The 21901-nt window shown below is 40.8% G+C and overlaps 1 protein-coding gene across 2 annotated transcripts in view; it reads right to left on the reverse strand.

Moving 5' to 3' along the window:
• Positions 1-21901, reverse strand: part of SMAP1 (small ArfGAP 1) — a 453919-nt gene that overhangs the window by 88947 nt on the left and 343071 nt on the right. For both annotated transcript variants that reach the window (XM_077487401.1, XM_077487402.1), the window contains one exon: positions 7202-7329. In XM_077487401.1, the coding sequence (XP_077343527.1) occupies positions 7202-7329 (128 nt within the window). The remainder of the gene's footprint in view (positions 1-7201; positions 7330-21901) is intronic.

The following is a 21901-nucleotide window of genomic DNA, read 5'->3' on the forward strand; positions in this document are numbered from 1 at the left end:
CTCGGCTTATACACGAGTCAATAAGTTTGCCAGTTTTTTTGGGGGTAAATTGGGGGCCTCGGCTTATATTCGGGTCGGCCTATACTCGAGTATATACGGTACCTTCTTCCGTGTCCACGTGGTCTGCAATATGCTGGCCGGACCACAACAGGCATTGAGTGGAAGTATTGTTGAGCATCTCACCAATATTCACAATGGTTTTCAAGGACATAATCTCTCAAAGCATTTTCTACGATACCACGACAATGACCTCTCCGGGTTGCAAGAAATAAGGATTAAATAATAATCCCCACACAGTTGAGGGAGTGATCTAAAAAGTCAAATCTCCCGGCGTGAAACTCACTGAATATTCTGAAAAAGTTTGCCCCACGGGGATAAAATGTGGATTGAGGTATTAACTGTTAAATTAATAACAGTTAATTTCAGGTACTGTCCTGTCATTTGGTTTTAATATATATATGTATGGACAGTGCCTTGCGAAAGTATTCGCCCCATAGAACTTTTCAAATTGATTGATAAAGATATAAAATTTTAATTTTTTGTGAAGAATCACCAACAAGTGGGACACAATTGTGAAGTGGAATGAAATCTATTGGATATTTTAAACTTTTTTAGCAAATAAACTGAAAAGTGGTGCGTGCAAAATTATTCGGCCCCTTTACTTTCAGTGCAAACTCACTCCAGAAGTTCAGCGAGGATATCTGAATGATCCAATGTTGTCCTAAATGACTGATGGTGATAAATAGAATCCACCCGTGTGTAATCAAGTCTCTGTATAAATGCACCTGCTCTGTGATAGTCTCAGGGTTCTGTTGAAAGCGCAGAGAGCATCATGAAGACCAAGGAACACACCAGGCAGGTCCGTAATACTGTTGGAGAAGTTTAAAGCCGGATTTGGATACAAAAAATTTCCCAAGCTTTAAACATCCCAAGGAGCACTGTGCATGCGATCAATTTGAAATGGGAGTATCAGACCACTGCAAATCTATCAAGACCTGGCTGTCCCTCTAAACTTTCAGCTCAGACAAGGAGAAGACTGATCAGAGATGCAGCCAAGAGGCCCATGATCACTCTGGATGAACTGCAGAGAACTACAGCTGAGGTGGGAGAGTCTGTCCATAGGACAACAATCAGTCGTACACTGCACAAATCTGGCCTTTATGGAAGAGTGGCAAGAAGAAAGCCATTTCTCAAAGATATCCATAAAAAGTCTCGTCTAAAGTTTGCCACAAGCCACCTGGGAGACACACCAAACATGTGGAAGAAGGTGCTCTGGTCAGATGAAACCAAAATCGAACTTTTTGCCCACAATGCAAAACGATATGTTTGGCGTAAAAGCAACACAGCTCATCACCCTCAACACACCATCCCCACTGTCAAACATGGTGGTGGCAGCATCATGGTTTGGGCCTGCTTTTCTTCAGCAGGGACAGGGAAGATGGCTAAAATTGAGGGGAAGAGGGATGCAGCCAAATACAGGACCATTCTGGATGAAAACCTGTTGGAGTCTGCAAAAGACCTGAAACTGGGACGGAGATTTATCTTCCAACAAGACAATGATCCCAAACATACAGCAAAATCTACAAAGGAATGGTTCACAAATAAACGTATCCAGGTGTTAGAATGGCCAAGTCAAAATCCAGATCTGAATCCAATCGAGAATCTGTGGAAAGAGCTGAAAACTGCTGTTCATAAACGCTCTCCATCCAACCTCACTGAGCTCGAGCGGTTTTGCAAGGAAGAATTGGCAAGAATTTCAGTCTCTCGATGTGCAAAACTGATAGAGACATACCCCAAGCGACTTGCAGCTGTAATCGCAGCAAAAGGTGGCTCTACAAAGTATTAACGCAAGGGGGCCAAATAATTTTGCACGCCCCACTTTTAATTTTTTTATTAGTTAAAAAAGTTTCAAAAATCCAATAGATTTCGTTACACTTCACAATTGTGTTCCACTTGCTGGTGATTCTTTACAAAAAATAAAATTTTTATATCTTTATATTTGAAGCCTGAAATGTGGCAAAAGGTTGAAAAGTTCAAGGGGGCCGAATACTTTCGCAAGGCACTGTATATATGCACACACATACACAAATATATACACACACATTTTTTTTCTTTGTTGAATATTTCTATTTAACTCGGCGCACACGGCTCCTTTTTTGATGTACTGTCACTAGAGGGCATGGCGTCTCTCCAGTCTGGCTATTCAATATATGATTTAATTTTAGTTACTTTTTCTAGACTATTATATCATTAAGGAGATTTGCGGATATATTTTTACTTCATTGCCTTTGATTTATTGACAATATGTAATTTGCATTGGTATACAATCTCATATACCCAATTCTATACCCACAGTTGATCCAGAGGAAGGCGAAAAACCCCAGCAGAGCATGATCCAATTTGCTAAAGCAGGGGAAAAAAATTCCTTCCTGTTCCCCCGAGAGGCAATCAGATTTTCCCCAGATCAACTTTACCTATAAATGTTAGTACCCAGGTATATTATGTACATTTAGGAAATAATCCAGGCCATTCTTAAAGCAATCTACTGAGCTGGCCAGAACCACCTCTGCAGGGAGTCTATTCCACATTCTCACAGCTCTTACTGTGAATAAATCTTTCCATATTTGGAGATTAAATCTCTTTTCTTCTAGACGTAAAGAGTGCCCCTTGTCCTCTTTGTTGACTGTAAAGTGAATAACTCAACACCAAGTTCACTATATGGACCCCTTATATATTTGTACATGTTGATCACATCCCCCCTTAATCTCCTCAAGATTGAATAAACTCAGTTCCTCTGAGTATTTTATCTCTTGATTTTATTGCTGAGAGTGGTTTGAAAGTGAAGTGTCTAGGTGGTGCAAGTCTTGGAGCCAGCCAGTTGGACCATTTGTTGTGTTGCAGCTAGAGAGTGGAGTCATCTGCTTTGCTGAAGATAAAGCTCAATTGATCGCATGTGATCATGGCACTCAATATATGTGGTGCTATTGAAATAAGACAATTGAATCTGTGGGACTGTATATTATTCATATTTATTTTCAATACTATTCATTTGCATTATAAATTTAAAGTGATTTAAAGTCATTTGTGATTATGGTTATTTAGTATTAAGCACTGTGGAAGTGGTTGCACATATATGAATCTAGCATCACATTTTTTTTTGTACATTAACCCTAGGAAAAAGTTGTCTGATCCACCTAGCAACTGTGGAGCGGGAAGCAGGATGTCCTTTAAAAGGACCTACAGACAGAACAAAGATGAACTCAATCTGGCAAACAGAGGCAATGGCTGCTAAGTAGACAGTGACGGCTCTGACCACATCCAAGCAGCGCAGGGCAATATCCCTGTCATGTTTTGGGGCAAGAGTTAAGGAAGAAAGAACAATGTCCTAATTTAGGGGGAACGAAAATAACACCTTAGGAAAAAGAAGGGGTTTGGTCTGTAGACCACCTTGTCCCTATGCATAACAAAAAAAGTTTTACAAGAAAGAGTTACCAACTCAAAAATATGATTAGCAGGCATAATGGTGACTAGGAAAACAACCTTACATGTGGGGTCTTCCAAACAAATGTCTATAATAGGTTCAAAGGGGGGTTTGGGTCTTTGAGGGACAGAGAGCACAAGGTTGAGATCCCAAGCTGACATGTCAAGTTGGGGTATTTATATTGAAACTCCCAAAATAAAAATCCTGATTAGTGAATGTGATGCAAGATAATTCTGGGACAGAATGGATAAAGCAGAAATCAGTACCTTGAAGGGTACTTGGGGCCAAAAGATAGTATAAAATATGAGTGATAGAATATTCCCTTGGGTTCAGCCATCAGTCTCTGCACTATGCAAAGTATTCTTTCCGTGTACAATTTTCAATCTTGTGGGAGCTAGATTTTTTCCTTGAGTAGGGTGGAAATAACAGATTTAAAAATATTACTATCCTTTAGGACTTGTGTTTCAACAGCCATGCTGTCACAGGCAGTGGTTAGAAGCTAGATGGAATAGGGGTCAGTAAGCCTATTCTGTTTGGAAGAGGCCAAGGCTTCTCTGCCTGATGTACCACATTCTTCTGGGCCAATTTGGCGCAATGAGAATTAATGGGATCCTGTCCCTTCTCTATATCGTCCTGCAGTATTTGGAGGATCTTCAAAGGGAAGCCATAAACCAGCCTGAATTGAGTCCAATGAACCAGAGCATCTATTGTGAAAGCTTGAGGATCTCTTGTCCTAGCTACAAATTTGTTCAGCTTGTTGAACCTGGAGGTCAGGATGTTCACATCTTTCCCAACTTAGCCAGCATCTTAGTTCCCATAAGAGCTTGTTTTACTTTTGAGTAGTCAGTTACTGTCTAGTGCATACTGCATCAATTAAGTTATTCACAGGAGAGAGTTTTTGTCATGAAGCCATAGCTTGTAACTTATAAAATGCGATCTCTACTACAAAATCAAGACTCGCAATACTTTCATCAATAAATATCCTCAAGTTATGAATGTTCAGCCTCTGATTACTGAACAGGGTCAGGGAAATAGAGGACATGAAGCGTTTCTAGCCTCCAGAAACCAAAGGTTCTAGAAGTGATGAAGGCTTTACAAAGAATTCACTGAGAGGGGAATGTTGTCATAATAGGAAATTACTCAAGTCAAGGGTCAGCTCAGCGATGTTTTGTTTCCGGTGGGCTGTCTGCAGAACATGTTATTTGGCAATTTTGTTCCAGCTCCCTTGCACTTGTGATCTGTCAATGAAAAATGGGGTACTCATGGAATATAGCTCTGACTGGACAGGGAATTTCAATGCCAGCATAAAGGAGCCACTAAAACACAGGGGCTGACTGTGTTCCTATACCTGTGTCAATAGATGGACTTTAGTATAACCAGGCTGTCTCATAGATCATTCAAAACTTACCCAGTTCCAGCTGAACTGGCTGAATTTTGATTCATCTATGGCCAGCTTAAGGCAAACTTTGTCTCACAACCTTTCTACATAAAACCATGGCAGCATTTGGTGGTTGGGTTTAAGTTTTAGGTTTCAAAAACCACAGTTCTTATGGTGTAGAAGAAGAAAAAAAAAACAACTGAAAAAGAAAGCTGCAGCATCCAGTCACCAGTTTGAAAATGTGTCAATTGGAGATATATTGCCCCATCATTGATACCAGTGGGAGGCATAGTGGGCCACCCGATGGTGTTAGTCTAAAGAATAGTACCCCTTCATTGGTGTCAGTGGGACAAATTGTGCACCATTATTTGTGTCAAAGGAATTTGTGTCATATGAATGGTATATTGCCCTTGTATGTAATAACCAATTATATATACTATTGTTTTATATAATCTTTTGCTGGATAATAAACATTTGACACAAAAGAGCCGATTCTTCCTTGTACAACATTTTACATACAACATAATATACAGCCCAGGTTATCAGTCAAAAGGCATTTTCTTAAAAGACTTGTACAAAGAATAAGCTTAAAGCGGAGTTCCAGGCTTTTTTTTTGTTTCTTAAAGGTCAGCAGCTACAAAAAGTTTGACTTAATAAACAGACACTCACCTGTCCCATGGTCCAGCGATGTGGCCGCACAGAGCATCGCTCCTCTTCCCCCACCTCTCCACGATGCCTCCATTGAAACTGTGGGCACCCAGCCGTGACAGGTTGTGGCCTCACAGCCGGGCATGCACTGCACATGTGCGAGTCGCACTGCTCTCTCCAAATGGATAGGCAATCTTCTGGGACCTGTGTATCATGTCCTAGAAAACTACAGAGATGGAGGGGCTGCCACGGGGGAAGAGTCGTCATCATCTAAGTGGACCATACCCAGACAGGAAGTCCCTCTCAAAACTAAGAACCCCCTTACCCCCCCCAAAAAATGACATGCCAAATGTGGCATTTAAGGGGGAGATTAGTGCTTAAAGTGGTTGTATACTCGAATTTTTAACTTTTACCTACAGGAAAGCCTATAAAAAGGCTTACCTGTAGGTAAAAAAAATATCTCCTAAACCTGTATGGTTTAGGAGATATTCCCCTGACTGCAGCGGCGCATGCGCACAAGGGGATTCTCGGTCTGAAAATCCGGCAGTGGCCGGCGGCCGGAATGAAATCTCCTGCGCGCATGCGCGGGAGTGACGATATCGCGGCTCCGGCCACTCACAGCGCCGGAGCCGCGATACCCGGAAGAAACGCTGAAGGAGCATGTCAGCTCCCTCGGCATGGATCGGGCCAGATGTCGGGGCCTCATTCTAAGGTATTTCATAATGAGCTAGTATGCGGTGCATACTAGCTCATTATGCCTTTTGCTTTGCAGGTTTAAAAAAATAAAAATAAAAAAATTTGCGGGTTTACTACCGCTTTAAAGCAGAAGTTACACTTTTGAGTGGAACTCCGCTTTAAAGTGGTTGTAAAACCTTACATATACTCGGTGAAGTAACTGACCCTAGGTGATACAGAGTAAACAAATCCTCATAAGTTGTGCTTGTTTATCTGCAGTCTTCTCTCCATCCATTTAGAGCACATAATTTTAAATGTTTCTGAGTGTTCAGAAAAAGGGGGACGAGAGCTGAAGTTACACTATGCAAAACTCAGTCAGGAGAGCTATGAGAGCTTATTGGAGGGAAGGGACACAGTCCCCTTCATGCAGGGACAGAGCTGAGGCTGGAGATCCCTTTCCTGTCACCTTTTTTCCTCTTGAAAGTTTGGGAGAAGTGATTCATGTTAATAGGAGAGGAACAAAACTGCAAGCAGAAATTACACTTCATGCTCTTGATTGAGACAAGTACACACTATAGAGGGATATGCTGTGTTCATATTTCATGTCGGAGATTTATATCTATTTGAGTGTGTTATTGTGTATCAAAAGATATGCTTCTTTCATTGAACCAATTGTTGAATTAAACAGTCATATCATTATCTGTATAGCCACCTTCATGCTGATTTCTAAAAAGCTTTAACATTCTTTCAAAGCCACTTTCTGAAAATAATGTGTGCACCCAGATGCTTAAAAAAATTCATGCATTAACCCCACTATATAAAAGCATATACATCCTAAAATATGAACATGCTCACGATTCCGATGTCATATTTGTATATCATTTGTATATTTCGTTCAGTTTTCAAAAGGCATTACATATTTTACAGTGATCTGTTATTTATCTCATCGTTCTTATGATTACACCAAAGGAAAAAACAAAACAAAAAAACAACATGCCAGAATATAGCTTTAAATCTACCTGTGTTGGAGGTGCAGAGGATATAGGCAGAGGGTTAGAGATCATTGGACCAAATATATCCAGGTCGTCGTTTAATGTGCTTGCGGTAGAAGTGCTTCCATTTGCAACTGGTACTTCAGCAGGCGTGTCTGAACATGAAGACACAAAAGTATGAACAATTTAATAAAAAATTCCCAAGAGTGATGACACTGACCATGAAATATAAACAAATATAATAAAAGAATCAAGAATCAGAAAATACATGAGAAACTTTTTTTTATTTTTCTCTTGTAATATTAACAAAATATCAACAAGCATCTAATATGGGCGATGGGCATATCAGTGCCCATCGTCGGTGCCACCTCATTGGTGCCACCTCATTGGTGCCACCTCATTGGTGCCACCTCATTGGTGCCGCCTCATCAGTGCACATTAGTCAAGGCGAAAACTTAACTTTTTTTATAACAAACAAAAGCAAAATTTTCTTGAAAATTTTCGGTCTTTTTTTTAATTTGTTTAGCAAAAAATAAAAACCGCAGAGGTGATCAAATACCACCAAAAGAAATCTCTATTTGTGGGAATAGAATGATAAAAATTCTGTTTGGGTAGAGTTTAGCATGACCGTGCAAATCTCATTTAAACAGCGACAGCGCAGAAAGCTGAAAATTGGCTTGGGCAGGAAGGGGGGGGGGGGGTAAGTGCCTGGTATTGAAGTGGTTAAGCAGGCAAATCTTCTGATTTATAAGTGGTCCGCTCTTTATCCAATCTGTATTTAACTGCAGGCCTCTGGTTACTTTGCAACGAGTTACCTGATCAAACCCACCTACAAGAGCTCAGTAGCATGCACAGAGCACACTATATTCATGGGTTATGCGTCATCTCTGTGGGCAGCAATGTGTTTTATATATATATATATATACACACACACACACACACACACACATACACACACACACTCTGTGCCCTTTGCCTGCTAGAAGGATCTTCCAGGCAGCAAATTTACTCACAGTCTTGTGATAAAATATTAAGTACAATACATCTGTCATTTTACGTAAAATCATGTTTATTGACCATTAAATTAAAAGTGCATGGATGCTAACCCTTTCACAGCTAAAGCTGCTGATGAAACTCAGTACCTTTTTTTTTTTTTTTTTTTTTTTTTTTTTTTAACAGCAGCACGCAAACTTTTAGGTATATAAGTAGCTAGGGAGAAATAAGTAGTTTACAATCTACATTGCTGCTGGGATTTGTAGCGCCAAGCGTTTCATATAAGCATTGTAATTTAAACAGAATCAAATGTCACAACGTGCGAATAAATAAACTGCAAAGAATATGTGCTCTTTATCCATTAATGGAACTGGAACTGGATATTTTATGCTCTTTCAAGATCAATTTCAACAATTGCACAATGCAATTTCAATCAAAAAAGGAAGCTTAAATTTAAGAATCAAGGAATAATCAGAAATTGAGTGCCAATTACTAATATGGTCAGGACGAGTAGGGTAGATAGTTAGATGCTCACGTACACAAATATATATATTTTTAACTACTGTATTAGTAATATATTTGTTCTAATTATATATCAAAAAGTTTACCAAACTCCAACACAGGATAGAACTGTGGGAGTTTTATGATAGACCAGTGCCACGTCCTTTCCATTTATAACCGATTGTCCCTACATATGATATCATATTGGGCCACACGTGTAAGGCAGATGCCAAAATCAAGGTCTCTTGTTGGTATACAGAAAAATGCAACACCATACTACTGCAAAAAAACAAAACAAAAAAATAAAGCTAAAAAATAAACAAAAACAAGAACTTGCAATATTTAAAAAGGAGCAAAATCTGCTATTAAAAAAAAATAAAGTGGAGGAACAGGATGAATATACTAAAAACACCACTTACAGAGGCAGCATTATACTGTCAAAATGTGTTTAAATGTGATGACATTCACACTTGTGGTTAGTCAGTCTTGTGAGTCACACAATGTGCCCCACTGCATAGCTTGCAGAATGCTACCACTTCTCAAAACTGAAGATCTTTTCCCCTTAAGCTCCTAGTGCCCAACATACCGTATATACTCGAGTATAGGCCGACCCGAATATAAGCCGAGGCCCCCAATTTACCCCCAAAAAAACTGGCAAACTTATTGACTCGTGTATAAGCCGAGGGTGAGACATGCCTGTCCATCCCTGTGTGTGTGTCCGTCCATCCCTGTGTGTCCGTCCATCCCTGTGTGTCCGTCCATCCCTGTGTGTCCGTCCATCCCTGTGTGTCCGTCCATCCATCCCTGTGTGTGTGTGTGTCCATCCATCCATCCATCCCTGTGTGTGTGTGTCTCCATCCATCCATCCATCCATCCATCCCTGTGTGTGTGTGTCTCCATCCATCCATCCATCCATCCCTGTGTGTGTGTGTCTCCATCCATCCATCCATCCATCCCTGTGTGTGTGTGTATCCATCCATCCCTGTGTGTGTGTGTGTCTCCATCCATCCATCCATCCGTGTGTGTGTGTCTCCATCCGTGTGTGTGTGTGTGTGTGTGTGTGTGTGTGTGTGTGTGTGTGTGTGTGTGTGTGTGTCCAGCCTACCTGTGTCCCGAGCCTTTGTCCCGAGCCTCCGTCCCGTGTCGTGCCTTGCCTTGCCTTGCCTTCGTCCCGTCCCGTCCTGTCCCGTGCCGTGCCTTGCCTTGCCTCCGTCCCGTGCCCTCTTCGTCGGCGGCCATTGTAAAATTCAAAAGCCGCGCCTCCTCCTTCGCCTGTGATAGGCGGAACACTGAATTTCCCAGCAGCCTGTGTTCCGCCTATCACGGACGTCGTATCATCCTCGTCCGTAGTACGAGGATGAGACGACGCCCGTGATAGGCGGAACACAGGCTGCTGGGAAATTCAGTGTTCCGCCTATCACAGGCGAAGGCGGAGCCGGAGGCGCGGCTTTTGAATCATAGAATGGCCGCTGTCTGTCTGCTCGACACGCTGATCGAGCGGGCAGACAGCGATGACTCGAGTATAAGCCGAGGGGGGCACTTTCAGCCTCAAAAAAGAGGCTGAAAATCTCGGCTTATACTCGAGTATATACGGTATTTGACTGGTAGCACTGCAAAAAAGTTTGGTTTTGTCAAAGTGTTAAATTTTGCGCTGGATTGGATTCTTGCTATTTGGTAAAAAAAAAAAAAAAAAAAACATACAAAGATGGATTTCAGAATGTTGTATTAAAATAAATTTAAATATATAGTTAATGATGGTGGTTTTTGTAACTGCCAAATGCTCACTTGATGAAAAACTGAAGATCAGTTACTGCAGATAAATTAGATGTATTTGACCATTATAATATGAGAACGTCACAAAACACAAAGATCTTTATTGCATTACAATGATCAAAGCTTAGTATCTGTCACTTTTATTGTTGGCACTGTAGTTTTGAGCCAATCAAGTTTCCTGCTACTTACAATGCACAGGCTCACTTCATAAATGAATGCACAGAGGTGACAACAAATGAAATGAGCAGAGCAGATCTATTCAGCAAACAATAAATGTTGCTATAGTAATGGTAGGAACTAAAGCTTTGTGGCTCTTCCTTTCAGAGGACTCATTTTGTTTTAGCAAATGAAACTGTAAAACACATTTCTGTGACTACAATGAAAACCCAAAAGAGATATAAATGAAGTACGCTAGTCAGATTTAGCCCCCTTGATTTAATAATTTTCAATTCATTTTCAGCAATTTAAAACCAAGCTGCAGTTGAATATTTACATATAAATCAAAAGCAATCAAAGCTGGGAATCAAGCTACCTACCGCTGGAAATATTTTTATCATCAAGCTGAATGGACATTTTGATTTGCAAAATATTCCTTAAGTTGGTTATCCTATGTGTGCAAAATGCCCACTATGCCATCAAAGCAGATGCTTGTCATAACTGCAGTGAATTTTTCTTCAGGAACTTACCCATGTTTGGGAAAATGGATTGGAGGCTTTTAGTTTGCTCTCATCACAGCTATAAAACCATGTCCTTTCCCAGGAAAAATTCAACTTTACTTTATAGAGAATGCAATAAAGCTGCAGAATAAGCTAGCTTTTTTTCAGAGGATGGCAACAGTATGACTAAAATACACAAACAATTTTTAATCATGCATCACTAAAAGTTACTGAGGCCTGAAAGTGTATTGCTGCAACTAATTACATGCAATCTTCTCTATAGTGTTTACAACACCTCAACAGTGCACAGTTAATCACAGGTAATTGCATTTAACTTCAGCGGTCAGGGATCATTATAAAAGTCAATGGGTGCAATTATGTGCTGCCAATTTCGAAAGAAAGTGGGTGATAAGACTAAAAAGTTACCCACATAACTTAGGCTTTAGGATGTCACGTGAATTGGGTTACAGGTTACAAACCCAGGACACATGATATCTGGTCTCCCATAGTACACAGAACATTGAAACGCAATGGTTTTAGTAAATATAAACTGCTAAATATCTTCTCATCAGCGGTATATAGCATTCTTGTGTCTGGTTAAAGCTTGTAGGAGAAGTTTTCATTGTACTCTGGCTGTCCTATGAGGATGCAGGACCCCTGACCCTCTGTCTGGACAGTACTGATTGCATGTGATCAACACAGGTCCACTCTCCCAAAAAAACGCTCTAGCAATACACACCAAACTGAGAATGTGCAGCTTTTCCCCTAGACTCTGTACTATCAGCAAACTAATTGGATACAGTAGAAGAAGGGGTGGATCAGAGAAGATAGAATCAAACAGCCTTTTTACACAATGCAGAGGATTAACCCCTTAGGTTACACAGCGAGTATAACAAGCATGCTTTATATGCAGTCTGTATACTGTGTATAAAGACTGATTTTATGGTTGCAGGTTCAGTAACACTTTAACCACTTGCCGTTGGCAGGCTGTCATGACGGCCTCGACTTTGCGGTGGTATATCTGAATGCTGCCTGAGGCTACAGGCATCATTCAGATATCAGCATTTTCAGACGGCAATTCCCTGCACCATATGAACAATCATAAGGGCTGTTCCACTGCTCAATTGGTCTTACAGGCGGCGAAAGGGGACGCTCCCCCCTCCAGCCACCCTCCGATGCTTCTACCAGCTCACCACAGTGATCGGTGAGTCGGACAGAGGATCCACCGGCCCAGATGTCCACCATAGAGATTTCCAGTGGACCAGATGGTCGCTAGAGTCTCTATGATTGTCAGAGGCAGGGCACGATGTTATGATGTCACGCCCGGCCTCTGCAGTCAAAAAAAAAAAAAAAGGTGCTGCCTTGGCTGGGAAGCCAGGATAGTTTTTATTTTTTTTTTATTTTAGGCTTCCCAGCCTAGAGGTGAGATGTGGGGTCTTATTGACCCCATTATCTCACTGTAAAGAGGTCCTGTCATGTCATATTCCTATTACAAGGGATGTTTACATTCCTTGTAATAGGAATAAAAGTGATCACATTTTTTATATTTTTTTAAAGTGTAAAAATAAAAAGTAAAATTAACAAATATATATATTTTTTTAAAGCGCCCCTGTCCCCGTGTGCTTGCACGCAGAAGCGAACGCATACGCAAGTCCCGCCCACATATGAAAACTGTGTTCAAACCACACATGTGAGGTGTCGCCGCGAGTGTTAGAGCGAGAGCAATAATTCTAGCCCTAGACCTCCTCTAACTCAAAACATGTAGCTAGTAAAAAAGTTTAAAGCGTTGCCTATGGGGATTTTTAAGTACCAAAAGTTTGGCGCCATTCCACGAGCGTGTGCAATTTTGACGTGTGACATTTTAGGTATCTATTTACTTGGCGCAACTTCATCTTTCACATTATGTAAAAAAAATTGGGCTAATCTTACCGTTTTTTTAAATTTTTTTAAAGCATGAACCTGTTTTTTTTTTTAAAATGCATTTGAAAAATTACTGCACAAATACAGTGCGAGAAAAAATTGCAATGACCGCCATTGTATTCTCTAGGGTGTCTGATAAAAAAACATATATAATGTTTGGAGGTTTTGTGTAATTTTATAGCAAAAAAAATTATGGAATTTTACATGTAGGAGCGAAGTGTCAGAATTGGCCTGGATGCAAAGTGGTTAAGCTTATGAGAACAGTATGTGCATAAAGTACTGCTTTTTATACATACAGAAGCTGAAACTGGTAGTTGCCCATCTGCCCGTCATCACCACAATACTGTCCCAGAAAAAGTTGGTAAATGGAGCCAGATCTCCAGATTTGCATAAACTTTCCAACTCCGAAAGTACTGAAGATTACCAGATTAGTAAAAAAAAGCCAGCAACTAGCATTTTTAGGGGAGCTCAGTATAGGCAGTCCGAGTATTTGACTCAGCACAGGCTTTCATTACAGCAGAACACAAAGCGGAAATATGGTACAAATATACCTAAAAAAGGATTTAGAATTCTGTTTAACCACCAAGTGATGCAGACTTCCCAGGCAATCCCCAAAACAGCTCTGCATAATTCCTTGAAGCTGAATATAGCCAGGTTTAGGCCCTAATACAAGTTGCTCTTGGGCAAAAAAAGGAGCACACACAAACAGCTATGCTTTTTCTTCATGTCACCATCTCCCGATTGGCTCCCAGAGCTAACCTTCTATAATAGAATTTGAGGCAAATACCTGAATACAAAGTTAAACTACAGTCAATCCTGTGCTTTACACATTTCTGTCATGATCCACAGCCAGCAAGATCACACTACTACTTACTGATGCTGCTTTACTACTTTCTAGGTGACCTCTCTACAAAAACTGGGCAGAGGGGAGGATACCAGTTCACTGTCTAATGCGTAGCCTGGAGCAGTCACACAGAAAGATCCACCAATTAGTAAATACGTATTTTACCTGCCTGATGGTGTAGTTTGGCAGAGATGTGCAAATCATAATACTAGTTATACAATGTAACAAATCCTTTAATAAATAAATATAATTTAGCCATTTGCACTGAGGACTCCTTTAATATGTCCTACTACAAGAATAGAGTTCATTTATAGAACCAGTGAACTAAAGAAATCATTCATAGGTTTCTTTAGCCAAACTTTTTTTTTGTTTTCCAACACAAAAACATATTCATATTTTATAGATGAGGAGCAGTCTGCCTGGAAACATAACCACATAAGTGCAGTGTCTAATGTTCGTGTTAAAAGAAAATCCGCAATACACAGTGAGCCTACAGCATTGGTATAAAGTTTGTTCTTAGAACCTGAAAGAAGGCAAAGACTCCAAGAAGTACCGTATTTATCGGCGTATAACACGCACCCCAAGTTTAGGAGGAAAGTTTAAGGAAAAAAAACTTTTAGGAGGCAAGTTTAAGGAAAAAACCTTACATTTTAAATGCCCATCAATGTAGCCTTCCACTGTCCCCCTGCAGCCCTACACTGTTCTCCTGCAGCCTTCCCCAAAATTGCAGCATGGTTAGTTTTAAATTTACCGCCGCCGCCGAGATCTTCGGCTCCTCCCGCCGCCGACAGACGGAGCCGAGCCGAGGGTACTCGGCTACTCGGCTCTGCTCGCAGTAACGCCCCCGTCCCACCCATTGTCCTGGCTCCTGTGATGGACACAACACCGGGCCAATGGCGGGACGTAAAGGCTAGGAGGCGGGACTGGGTGTGACAGAGCGGAGCCGAGTACACAGTACACTCTGCAAATGTCGGCGGCGCTCCACAGACAGCGCAGATCGGCATACAACACGCACCCATGATTTCCCCCCGATTTTAAGGGGAAAAAAGTGCGTGTTATACACCGATAAATACGGTACTTTATACTGGAACATGTAATGAAGTATAGTTAAAGTGGTTGTAAATGCAGAAGTCTTTTTTTTATCTTAATGCCTTGTATGCATTAAGATAAACAAAAAAAAAATTAAAAATAGCAGCTCCCGAGGCCCATCTATATCCAGCGATATGTACAAGTGCCTCCGCTGTCCAAAAATCTCCCTCCTGATTGGCTGAGACACAGCAGCAGCCCCATTGGCTCCTGCTGCTGTCAAAGTCAGTAAGCCATCAAGAAACAAAGGGGGCTGGGCTGAACTGTCGCTGCGTGCCTGAATAGACACACAGAGCTTCGGCTCGGGTGCCCCCATAGCAAGCTGCTTTCTGTGGGCGCACTTGATAGAAGGGAGGGGCCAGGAGCACTGAAGGAGGACCTGAGAAGAGAAGGATCTGGGCTGCTCTGTACAAAACCATTACACAGGGCAGGCTAGTAACAGGTTTGTTATAAAAAAAATAAAATAGACTTTAGTACCAAGCTGAACATGCTAATGCATGTCAACCAGGAAGCCCCATTTAAATGATAAAATGGTTTACTGGTAATCGGCATGAGCTATTGACTTGTTGCTCTTAATATGGAATGGTAGTAAAAGGGCTTTACATTTGTCAATTACACTGGTAAAAATAAAGGATCATTTTAATTTTTCTGCAAGATGATGCAAGTAGCCTTTCTAGCAGGGAGCTAAAAAATCTTCCTTGAAAATGTAAAATAAAAAAATCTGATAAAGCAGACATCCGATATATGACAAACCTTCTGGTGGGATTGTGTCCTGAGTAAAGCGGACTAAAACTTTAATTGAGCAGGTTAAATCATGTCCATATTTTATTTTTGTTTTATAAACAGCCTATAAAGCATTGCAAATGGGGTTAGTAGATCACAGGTGCAATCTCAGGCTCCTTCAGAGTGCTTGTCTGCCTATAACTTGTATTGGCAGGCAGTAAGGGCCCTTTCACACTGAGGCGTTTTTCAGGCGCTACAGCAGTAAAAATAGTGCCTGAAAAAAGCATCTCCTTTCACTCCAGTGTGAAAGCCGGAGGGCTTTCACACTAGAGCGATGCGCTGGCAGGACGGTAAAAAAAGTCCTGCTAGCCACATCTTTGAAGGAGTGGTGTATTCACCGCTCCTACCCATTGAAATCAATGGGGCAGCGCGGCTATACCGCCAGCAAAGATGCAGAGGCACTTTGCGAGCAGATGTAACCCTTTTTCGTGGCTGAATATCGCTGCAGTGTGAAAGGGGCCTTACGGAATGACAGGAAGGGTCAATGAACTACCAAGAGTGCTCATCAGTGCCCTGGCAGTTCATTGAGAACCACAAGCTGTCAACCACAATGGATGAAGGTAGTTGTAGTTCTCCCATTCACAGAACTCTGTGAACGAGTGATGTGGCCGGGTGAGAGGAGCCCCGCACAGTCGTGTTTTTGTGAAATTGTGATATCAGGTGTGGGGAGAAGACCCCAGCCAGCTGTCACAATTGGGTGCGGGCGCTGCTCAGTTAGTACCATGTTGCACCCTAAATATGAGCGCAACATGAAATGTGAATTTATCCTTTAAAGGTTTTTTACAACATTACCAAATTTTAATGAAAACTTCACTTTCACTGAAAAAAAATAGCATATAAAAATGCTACACAAGCAATTTCGGAATTGAATGTTATAAATCGATTTTCAATGTCGATCTGAAGTCACTGTCATGTTCCAAAAAAAAGAAAAGAACATGGCAACATTGTTGGGAATGACCCTTAGAAATGAAACTTCATGCTTGTGTGATTGGCTTATCAATTCTTACAAGTCTGCACTAAGATACAAGTAACATTTTAGGGATGGTCTAAAACACAGACCTTCCCAAGTCTGGAAAGGACAATGTAAAACAAACATCCTAAAATGAACCCTTAATTCAATACTCTTTATCTATGCGTATAGGGCTCATGCACACTGTACTTTTTTTGCTGCTCCTATGGGCGCGTTTTTTTCTGCATTTAAACACCACAGCACCTTAGCCTATGCGCCCATGCACAGACATTTAGAGGCAGAAAAAAATCCCCAAAGCCAGAGCATCCAAGAGCAGTAGCATTTTAGCAGAAAAAATGCTTTGGCGCTCCTAAACAATGTGCTAAGCAGTCAAAGCAATTTTAATTTTAGGAAAAATGTATAAAAGCAGACCACTGTAAGCACTCCTGTCAGTGTTAAAGCAGAACTAAACTCTCCCAGCCAACGAAGCTGCTCTTAGCCTTTGTCTGATCTGCAGTCACCATGGTGCTGCAAAATGTGATTAGTTAATGCACCAAGGATTTGATGGTGCGAGTTTAGAAGAGAACACAATTAACCGACAGCATTCAAGGTACGCCTTGAAAGCAACTGCTTTGTGAGCCAGTTAAACATATGGCTTTGATTCCTAAATGGTTTGTCTCAAACCTCTAAATGAAACTATTACTTGACAGCTTGGTCTGTTAAAGGAAGTTTAAAAAAAAAAAAACACGTTTGGTACCGTACAGCTTAAAACGCTTCATTCTATCTGAAAAGTGGTGCAAATAAAAGGTGATTTTTTTTCATGTGTACCTGCTTGCCTTTGGTATGTCAAAATAAAGTGTGAAAAAATAAAATGACTGCTTATTCTACAAAGATATTCTAAAATGCCCTAGGCAGATTTGCTGCTACCCCTATAAACAATTCTAAATAAATGGAACATGGTGACATTTCAAACTGTTTCTTGTAATTAGTATCACAGGTATTCAATCTTGTAATCAGTCAGCCTATTTAAATTGATAAAGTAGTCACTCTGCTGTTTGGTATCATCGTGTGCGGCGCACTGGACATAGACCTGAGAAAGGAAAAAAAGAGTTGTCTAAGGCAGTCTTTTTCAAATAGGGTGACTTCTTGGATCTTTAGGCATGCCTTTGCAAAATTCCTAAAAATTGCCACAACTTACTAACACAAGCCAGAAAGTGGATCAAGCCTGCATTTGTTATACAAAGCCACATGTTTGTACATTATAACCTTGTGCACAGTGTAGACCAGCCACTGTCATCTTTACAAATTAATGCTACCATTGATTGATAAGGAGGAGGTCAGTGGGCACCAGCACAGCATCCTTGATTTGCCCCTCCTCTGCCCTTCTTTGTCAGCACTGGGGGTCATCTCAGGGGAGAGAAACTAAGGGAGATGAAAAACCATAGAATACTAGTGTCCTATGTTTGTGGATGCTGCAATATGTACAATTATTAGATTTGTTTTTTTACATTTTAGAATGGGTGCCTCAAGATTGTGCATAATTTCAAAAGTCTTGACGGAAAAAGATAAAAACACTAGCTTAAGGGATTCATAAAGACAATTATGGAACAGAATGTCAAATGTAAAGGCTATAAGAAATATAAGACTAGCCAGCCTCCCTGGATGTGGACCCAAGTGTAAAATGACGCCAGATTAAACAGTGCAAATGTTAGAGAAAGAGCCAAGAAAGACTTACACAAGAGATACAACCTGAACTCCAAGGTCAAGGTACATTAACGTCTGACAGGACCATCCAGCACAAGTAGGAGGTGGAGTGATAGATCCAAGTTATCAGAAGATTGGACAGAACATAAGAAGGCACAATGGCTCTGGTAAGGCAGCTCAACAAAAATGGACAGTCCTTCCAACAGAGTCACCAGATTTGAACACTCATGCCTGCAAAATCCAAAATCCCTTAATAATAGTATTGATTCACAAACTACAACACAGAGTGCATTTCAGGAACTCAAAAACCTTCCCCTTTCTTCAAGGCTTCAACACAATAAGGACTCTAAAATGGCACAAATCGCCACAAACAAATTGCAGTGCCTTGAAAAAGTATTCATACCCATTGAAATTTTCCACATTTTGTCAACCAAAATTGTAAATGTGTTTTATTGGGATTTTATGTCATAGACCAAAATAAAGTGTCACATATTTGTGGAGTGGAGCGTGCTCTCAGCCAGTGTTAATTTCATCAATGAAAACATTTTTGGCAAAATTTTTGTCAGCGGCCTTTTTACAATGCCGAAAACTAAAAGTATACTATGTTTTCATCCACTGATCAACAAAATGACAAAGTCAATTCCGTTAACGAACGAAAACGAAACAAAAATGTGAAGGAGGTACGTTTACCCCTGTGAATTTCCAGTTTCCACAGAGCTCCATGCTTAGCAGTTAGCACTAGGGATGGTGGCTGCATCTCTCACTTTTGTCTGCTTTCCACCTGAGCGTTTGGACAGCACATTCACCCCCCCCCCCCCCCATGAATAAGACAGGTTGGATCTGCCCTCTCTCCCTATGCAAGAGGATGTGTGAAGAGGATGTGTGGGTGGGAATGTTTCAATCAAGCAGTCAAATATGAAGCCGCTGACTGAGCCTCCAGATACTACTAAGTGAGCAGTTCAGCACTCTCCTATTTCTCTTTCAAACCCTTCCTGCCATCTCTCTCCCTCCTCCTCTTTCTTACGTTGTCCCCCAGCAGAACCTTTACTTAACTGCAAGCATAGAGCTTTCTTTTTTTTAGGCTATAATAGTACTTGGTTCTTGGTTCTATGTGCATTTAGGTGGGCTCACCATGCCATTACCTTGAGAGATTGGCATTTAGGGGGTTAAAACATGATATCACCTCCTTACTGCCTGTCAAATGCCTCTGAAAAGTGACCTGAGCATAGATCACTTTTCAATGGAGTGACAGTGCCTGCTGCAAGTGTGAATAACTATTTGGGTTCACACTGGTATGCTGTGGTTTGACCCCAGTTATGGTGTACTCGCAATTTTACTGCATGTTACTCCTGGTTATAGCCGCAGTCACAGACTACTATTAGGTTGCACATTTTTTTAAAGCGCACCAAAAGTCCTGCATGCTGCATCTTTGGTGCGCTTTTAGAAAACCCTATAAAAAGGCACAACCTCATAGTTGTTTATGGCAGTGGTTCTCAACCTTGTCCTCAATTACCCCAAACAAGCCATGTTTTGGGAATTTCTCTAAGATAAAATAGCTGTCCAAAATACCAAGCCACTGACTCCGATTAAAAGCACCTGTGCAAGATAAAGGAAAACCTGCAGACATGGCCTGTGGACAGGGTTGAGGACCACTGTCTATGGGATCGCCGCTATAACAGGAGTATTATGCAGAGGGGCTGGTATCGTCCTGGGGGAACCCCACGTCAATTTTTTTTCTTCATTTTGGCAGGGGTTCCTCTTCAAGATCCTCAGCACATAGGTCGCACCACAAGTCGGATCATCATGATCCGACTTCAGGTGCGCCTTCTATTCAAATCAATGGGATCCCATAGGGAACTATTGATTTTGATTAGAGGCATAAAAACGCTCTGTATACTGCGTTAAGCCCTGTTTAACAGCTTTTACCAGCATCTGGCGTTTTTACAGCTCTAACACCACAGAATGCTGGTCATGGGTTTCTTTTTTTTTTGGTGCTTAAAAATGCCTACGCCTCACAGCTCAAAAATGCCTGTGTGGGTATGAGGCCACTGAATAACATGGAGAGGCATTTTTAAACTGTAAATAAAATCTCCTAAAGGTAGCTGTAAAAATGCCCGTGGGCATGCTGCCTTAGTTATGAGCACAATACATGCAACAATCACAGTGAGTGTCAGATGCTTTTGTAGCTGTGGGTTTGCTCCAGTTTTTTCTAAAGCGATCTGTGGTTAAACATGCTGGCATGTAAAACCCCCTAGTTGTATATATGGCTGGAAACTTAATGTCCTCCTAGGCAACCTATGTTTTGCGACTCTCCTCCTAACATGGGCAGAAAGGTTTAAAGATTTTATGCCCTTTCTGAATGGTACAACATTCCCCCAACAAATATGCACAAACTGTGTAGCATAGCAACAATAGCTTTATACATTAGAATGTGATATTCACTTGGAAACATGATGTACGGGTGTCTGTTTGGTGCTGCCCTTGCCCATGGCTATGCAAAACTGTGGATGTGTTCTAAGCTATTATGTATAAAGAGACTCCATTAAAGATACAAAGTTTACTTATCTTTATAACTTACTATAAAGTTCTCTATAATCCTTCAAGGCATTATGGATTTCATTGAACCATGTTGCCCCCAGAGTGTTCATGGAATTTTTTATAATTTTTTTTTACACGTTGGAATAGCTAAGCTCTGCCACATCATGATGTTGGCACTGCATTCACATAATAGGTCCACCTTCAAGCTTCAAGTAAATAAGGTCTAACAATTATAATACACAGAAACAAAAATCCTAGTGATAAACATGTTTGAAGTGACATTTATAAATAATGAATGCACTTTGTAACGCTGTTGGTATAAATTTTCAAATTGATTAGAAGCCTGTGGTGATATGCAACAGCATCATTTCTCTTCTGAAAGATGTCTCTGCAAATCTCTATTGTAAGGTTTTAGTTAGTAAATTTGCTGCCTACAATATGATGGTCAAGTCTGTAAAGATTAACAAGCCAATAACTAAAAAATGCATTCTAAATTGTTTAGATTAATCAAATGTCAATGTTAATACTGAAAACACAAGAATAGAAATATTCTATACGTTTGGGTATTTTAGGAAATAGTTATCACTATGAACATCTGTTGATTAACCAAGGTTGGACTTACACCCCTTCTGGGGCATATAGCATGCGTTCACCAGCACTGCATTGTATTTACTATATGTGCGTTTGGTTTGATGCACGGCATTGGTGTGTGGGTTTTTTTTTTGTTTGGAGGAGGAACCAAAATACATTACTTTTCTTTACCCAATGTGCAATGCTGCATGCTCTGACACTTTGTGATGCATTTATATGCAGCACCCAACACCAAAGCAACAGGTTGGCATGAACTCAGCCTTATAGAAACAAAAGATTTTGAGTTGGTACTTCATTGTGCCTGCATTAGGAAAAACAAACCAATGAATGTGCTGTGATTGAGGTCTAAAGATGTTTGTTACCATCCCTAAAACCAAATGAACCCACAC

This window comes from Lithobates pipiens, unplaced genomic scaffold, assembly GCF_037356315.1.
Source record: "Lithobates pipiens isolate NorthernLeopardFrog02 unplaced genomic scaffold, aLitPip1_a1.2 Scaffold_18, whole genome shotgun sequence".
Taxonomy (NCBI): domain Eukaryota; kingdom Metazoa; phylum Chordata; class Amphibia; order Anura; family Ranidae; genus Lithobates; species Lithobates pipiens.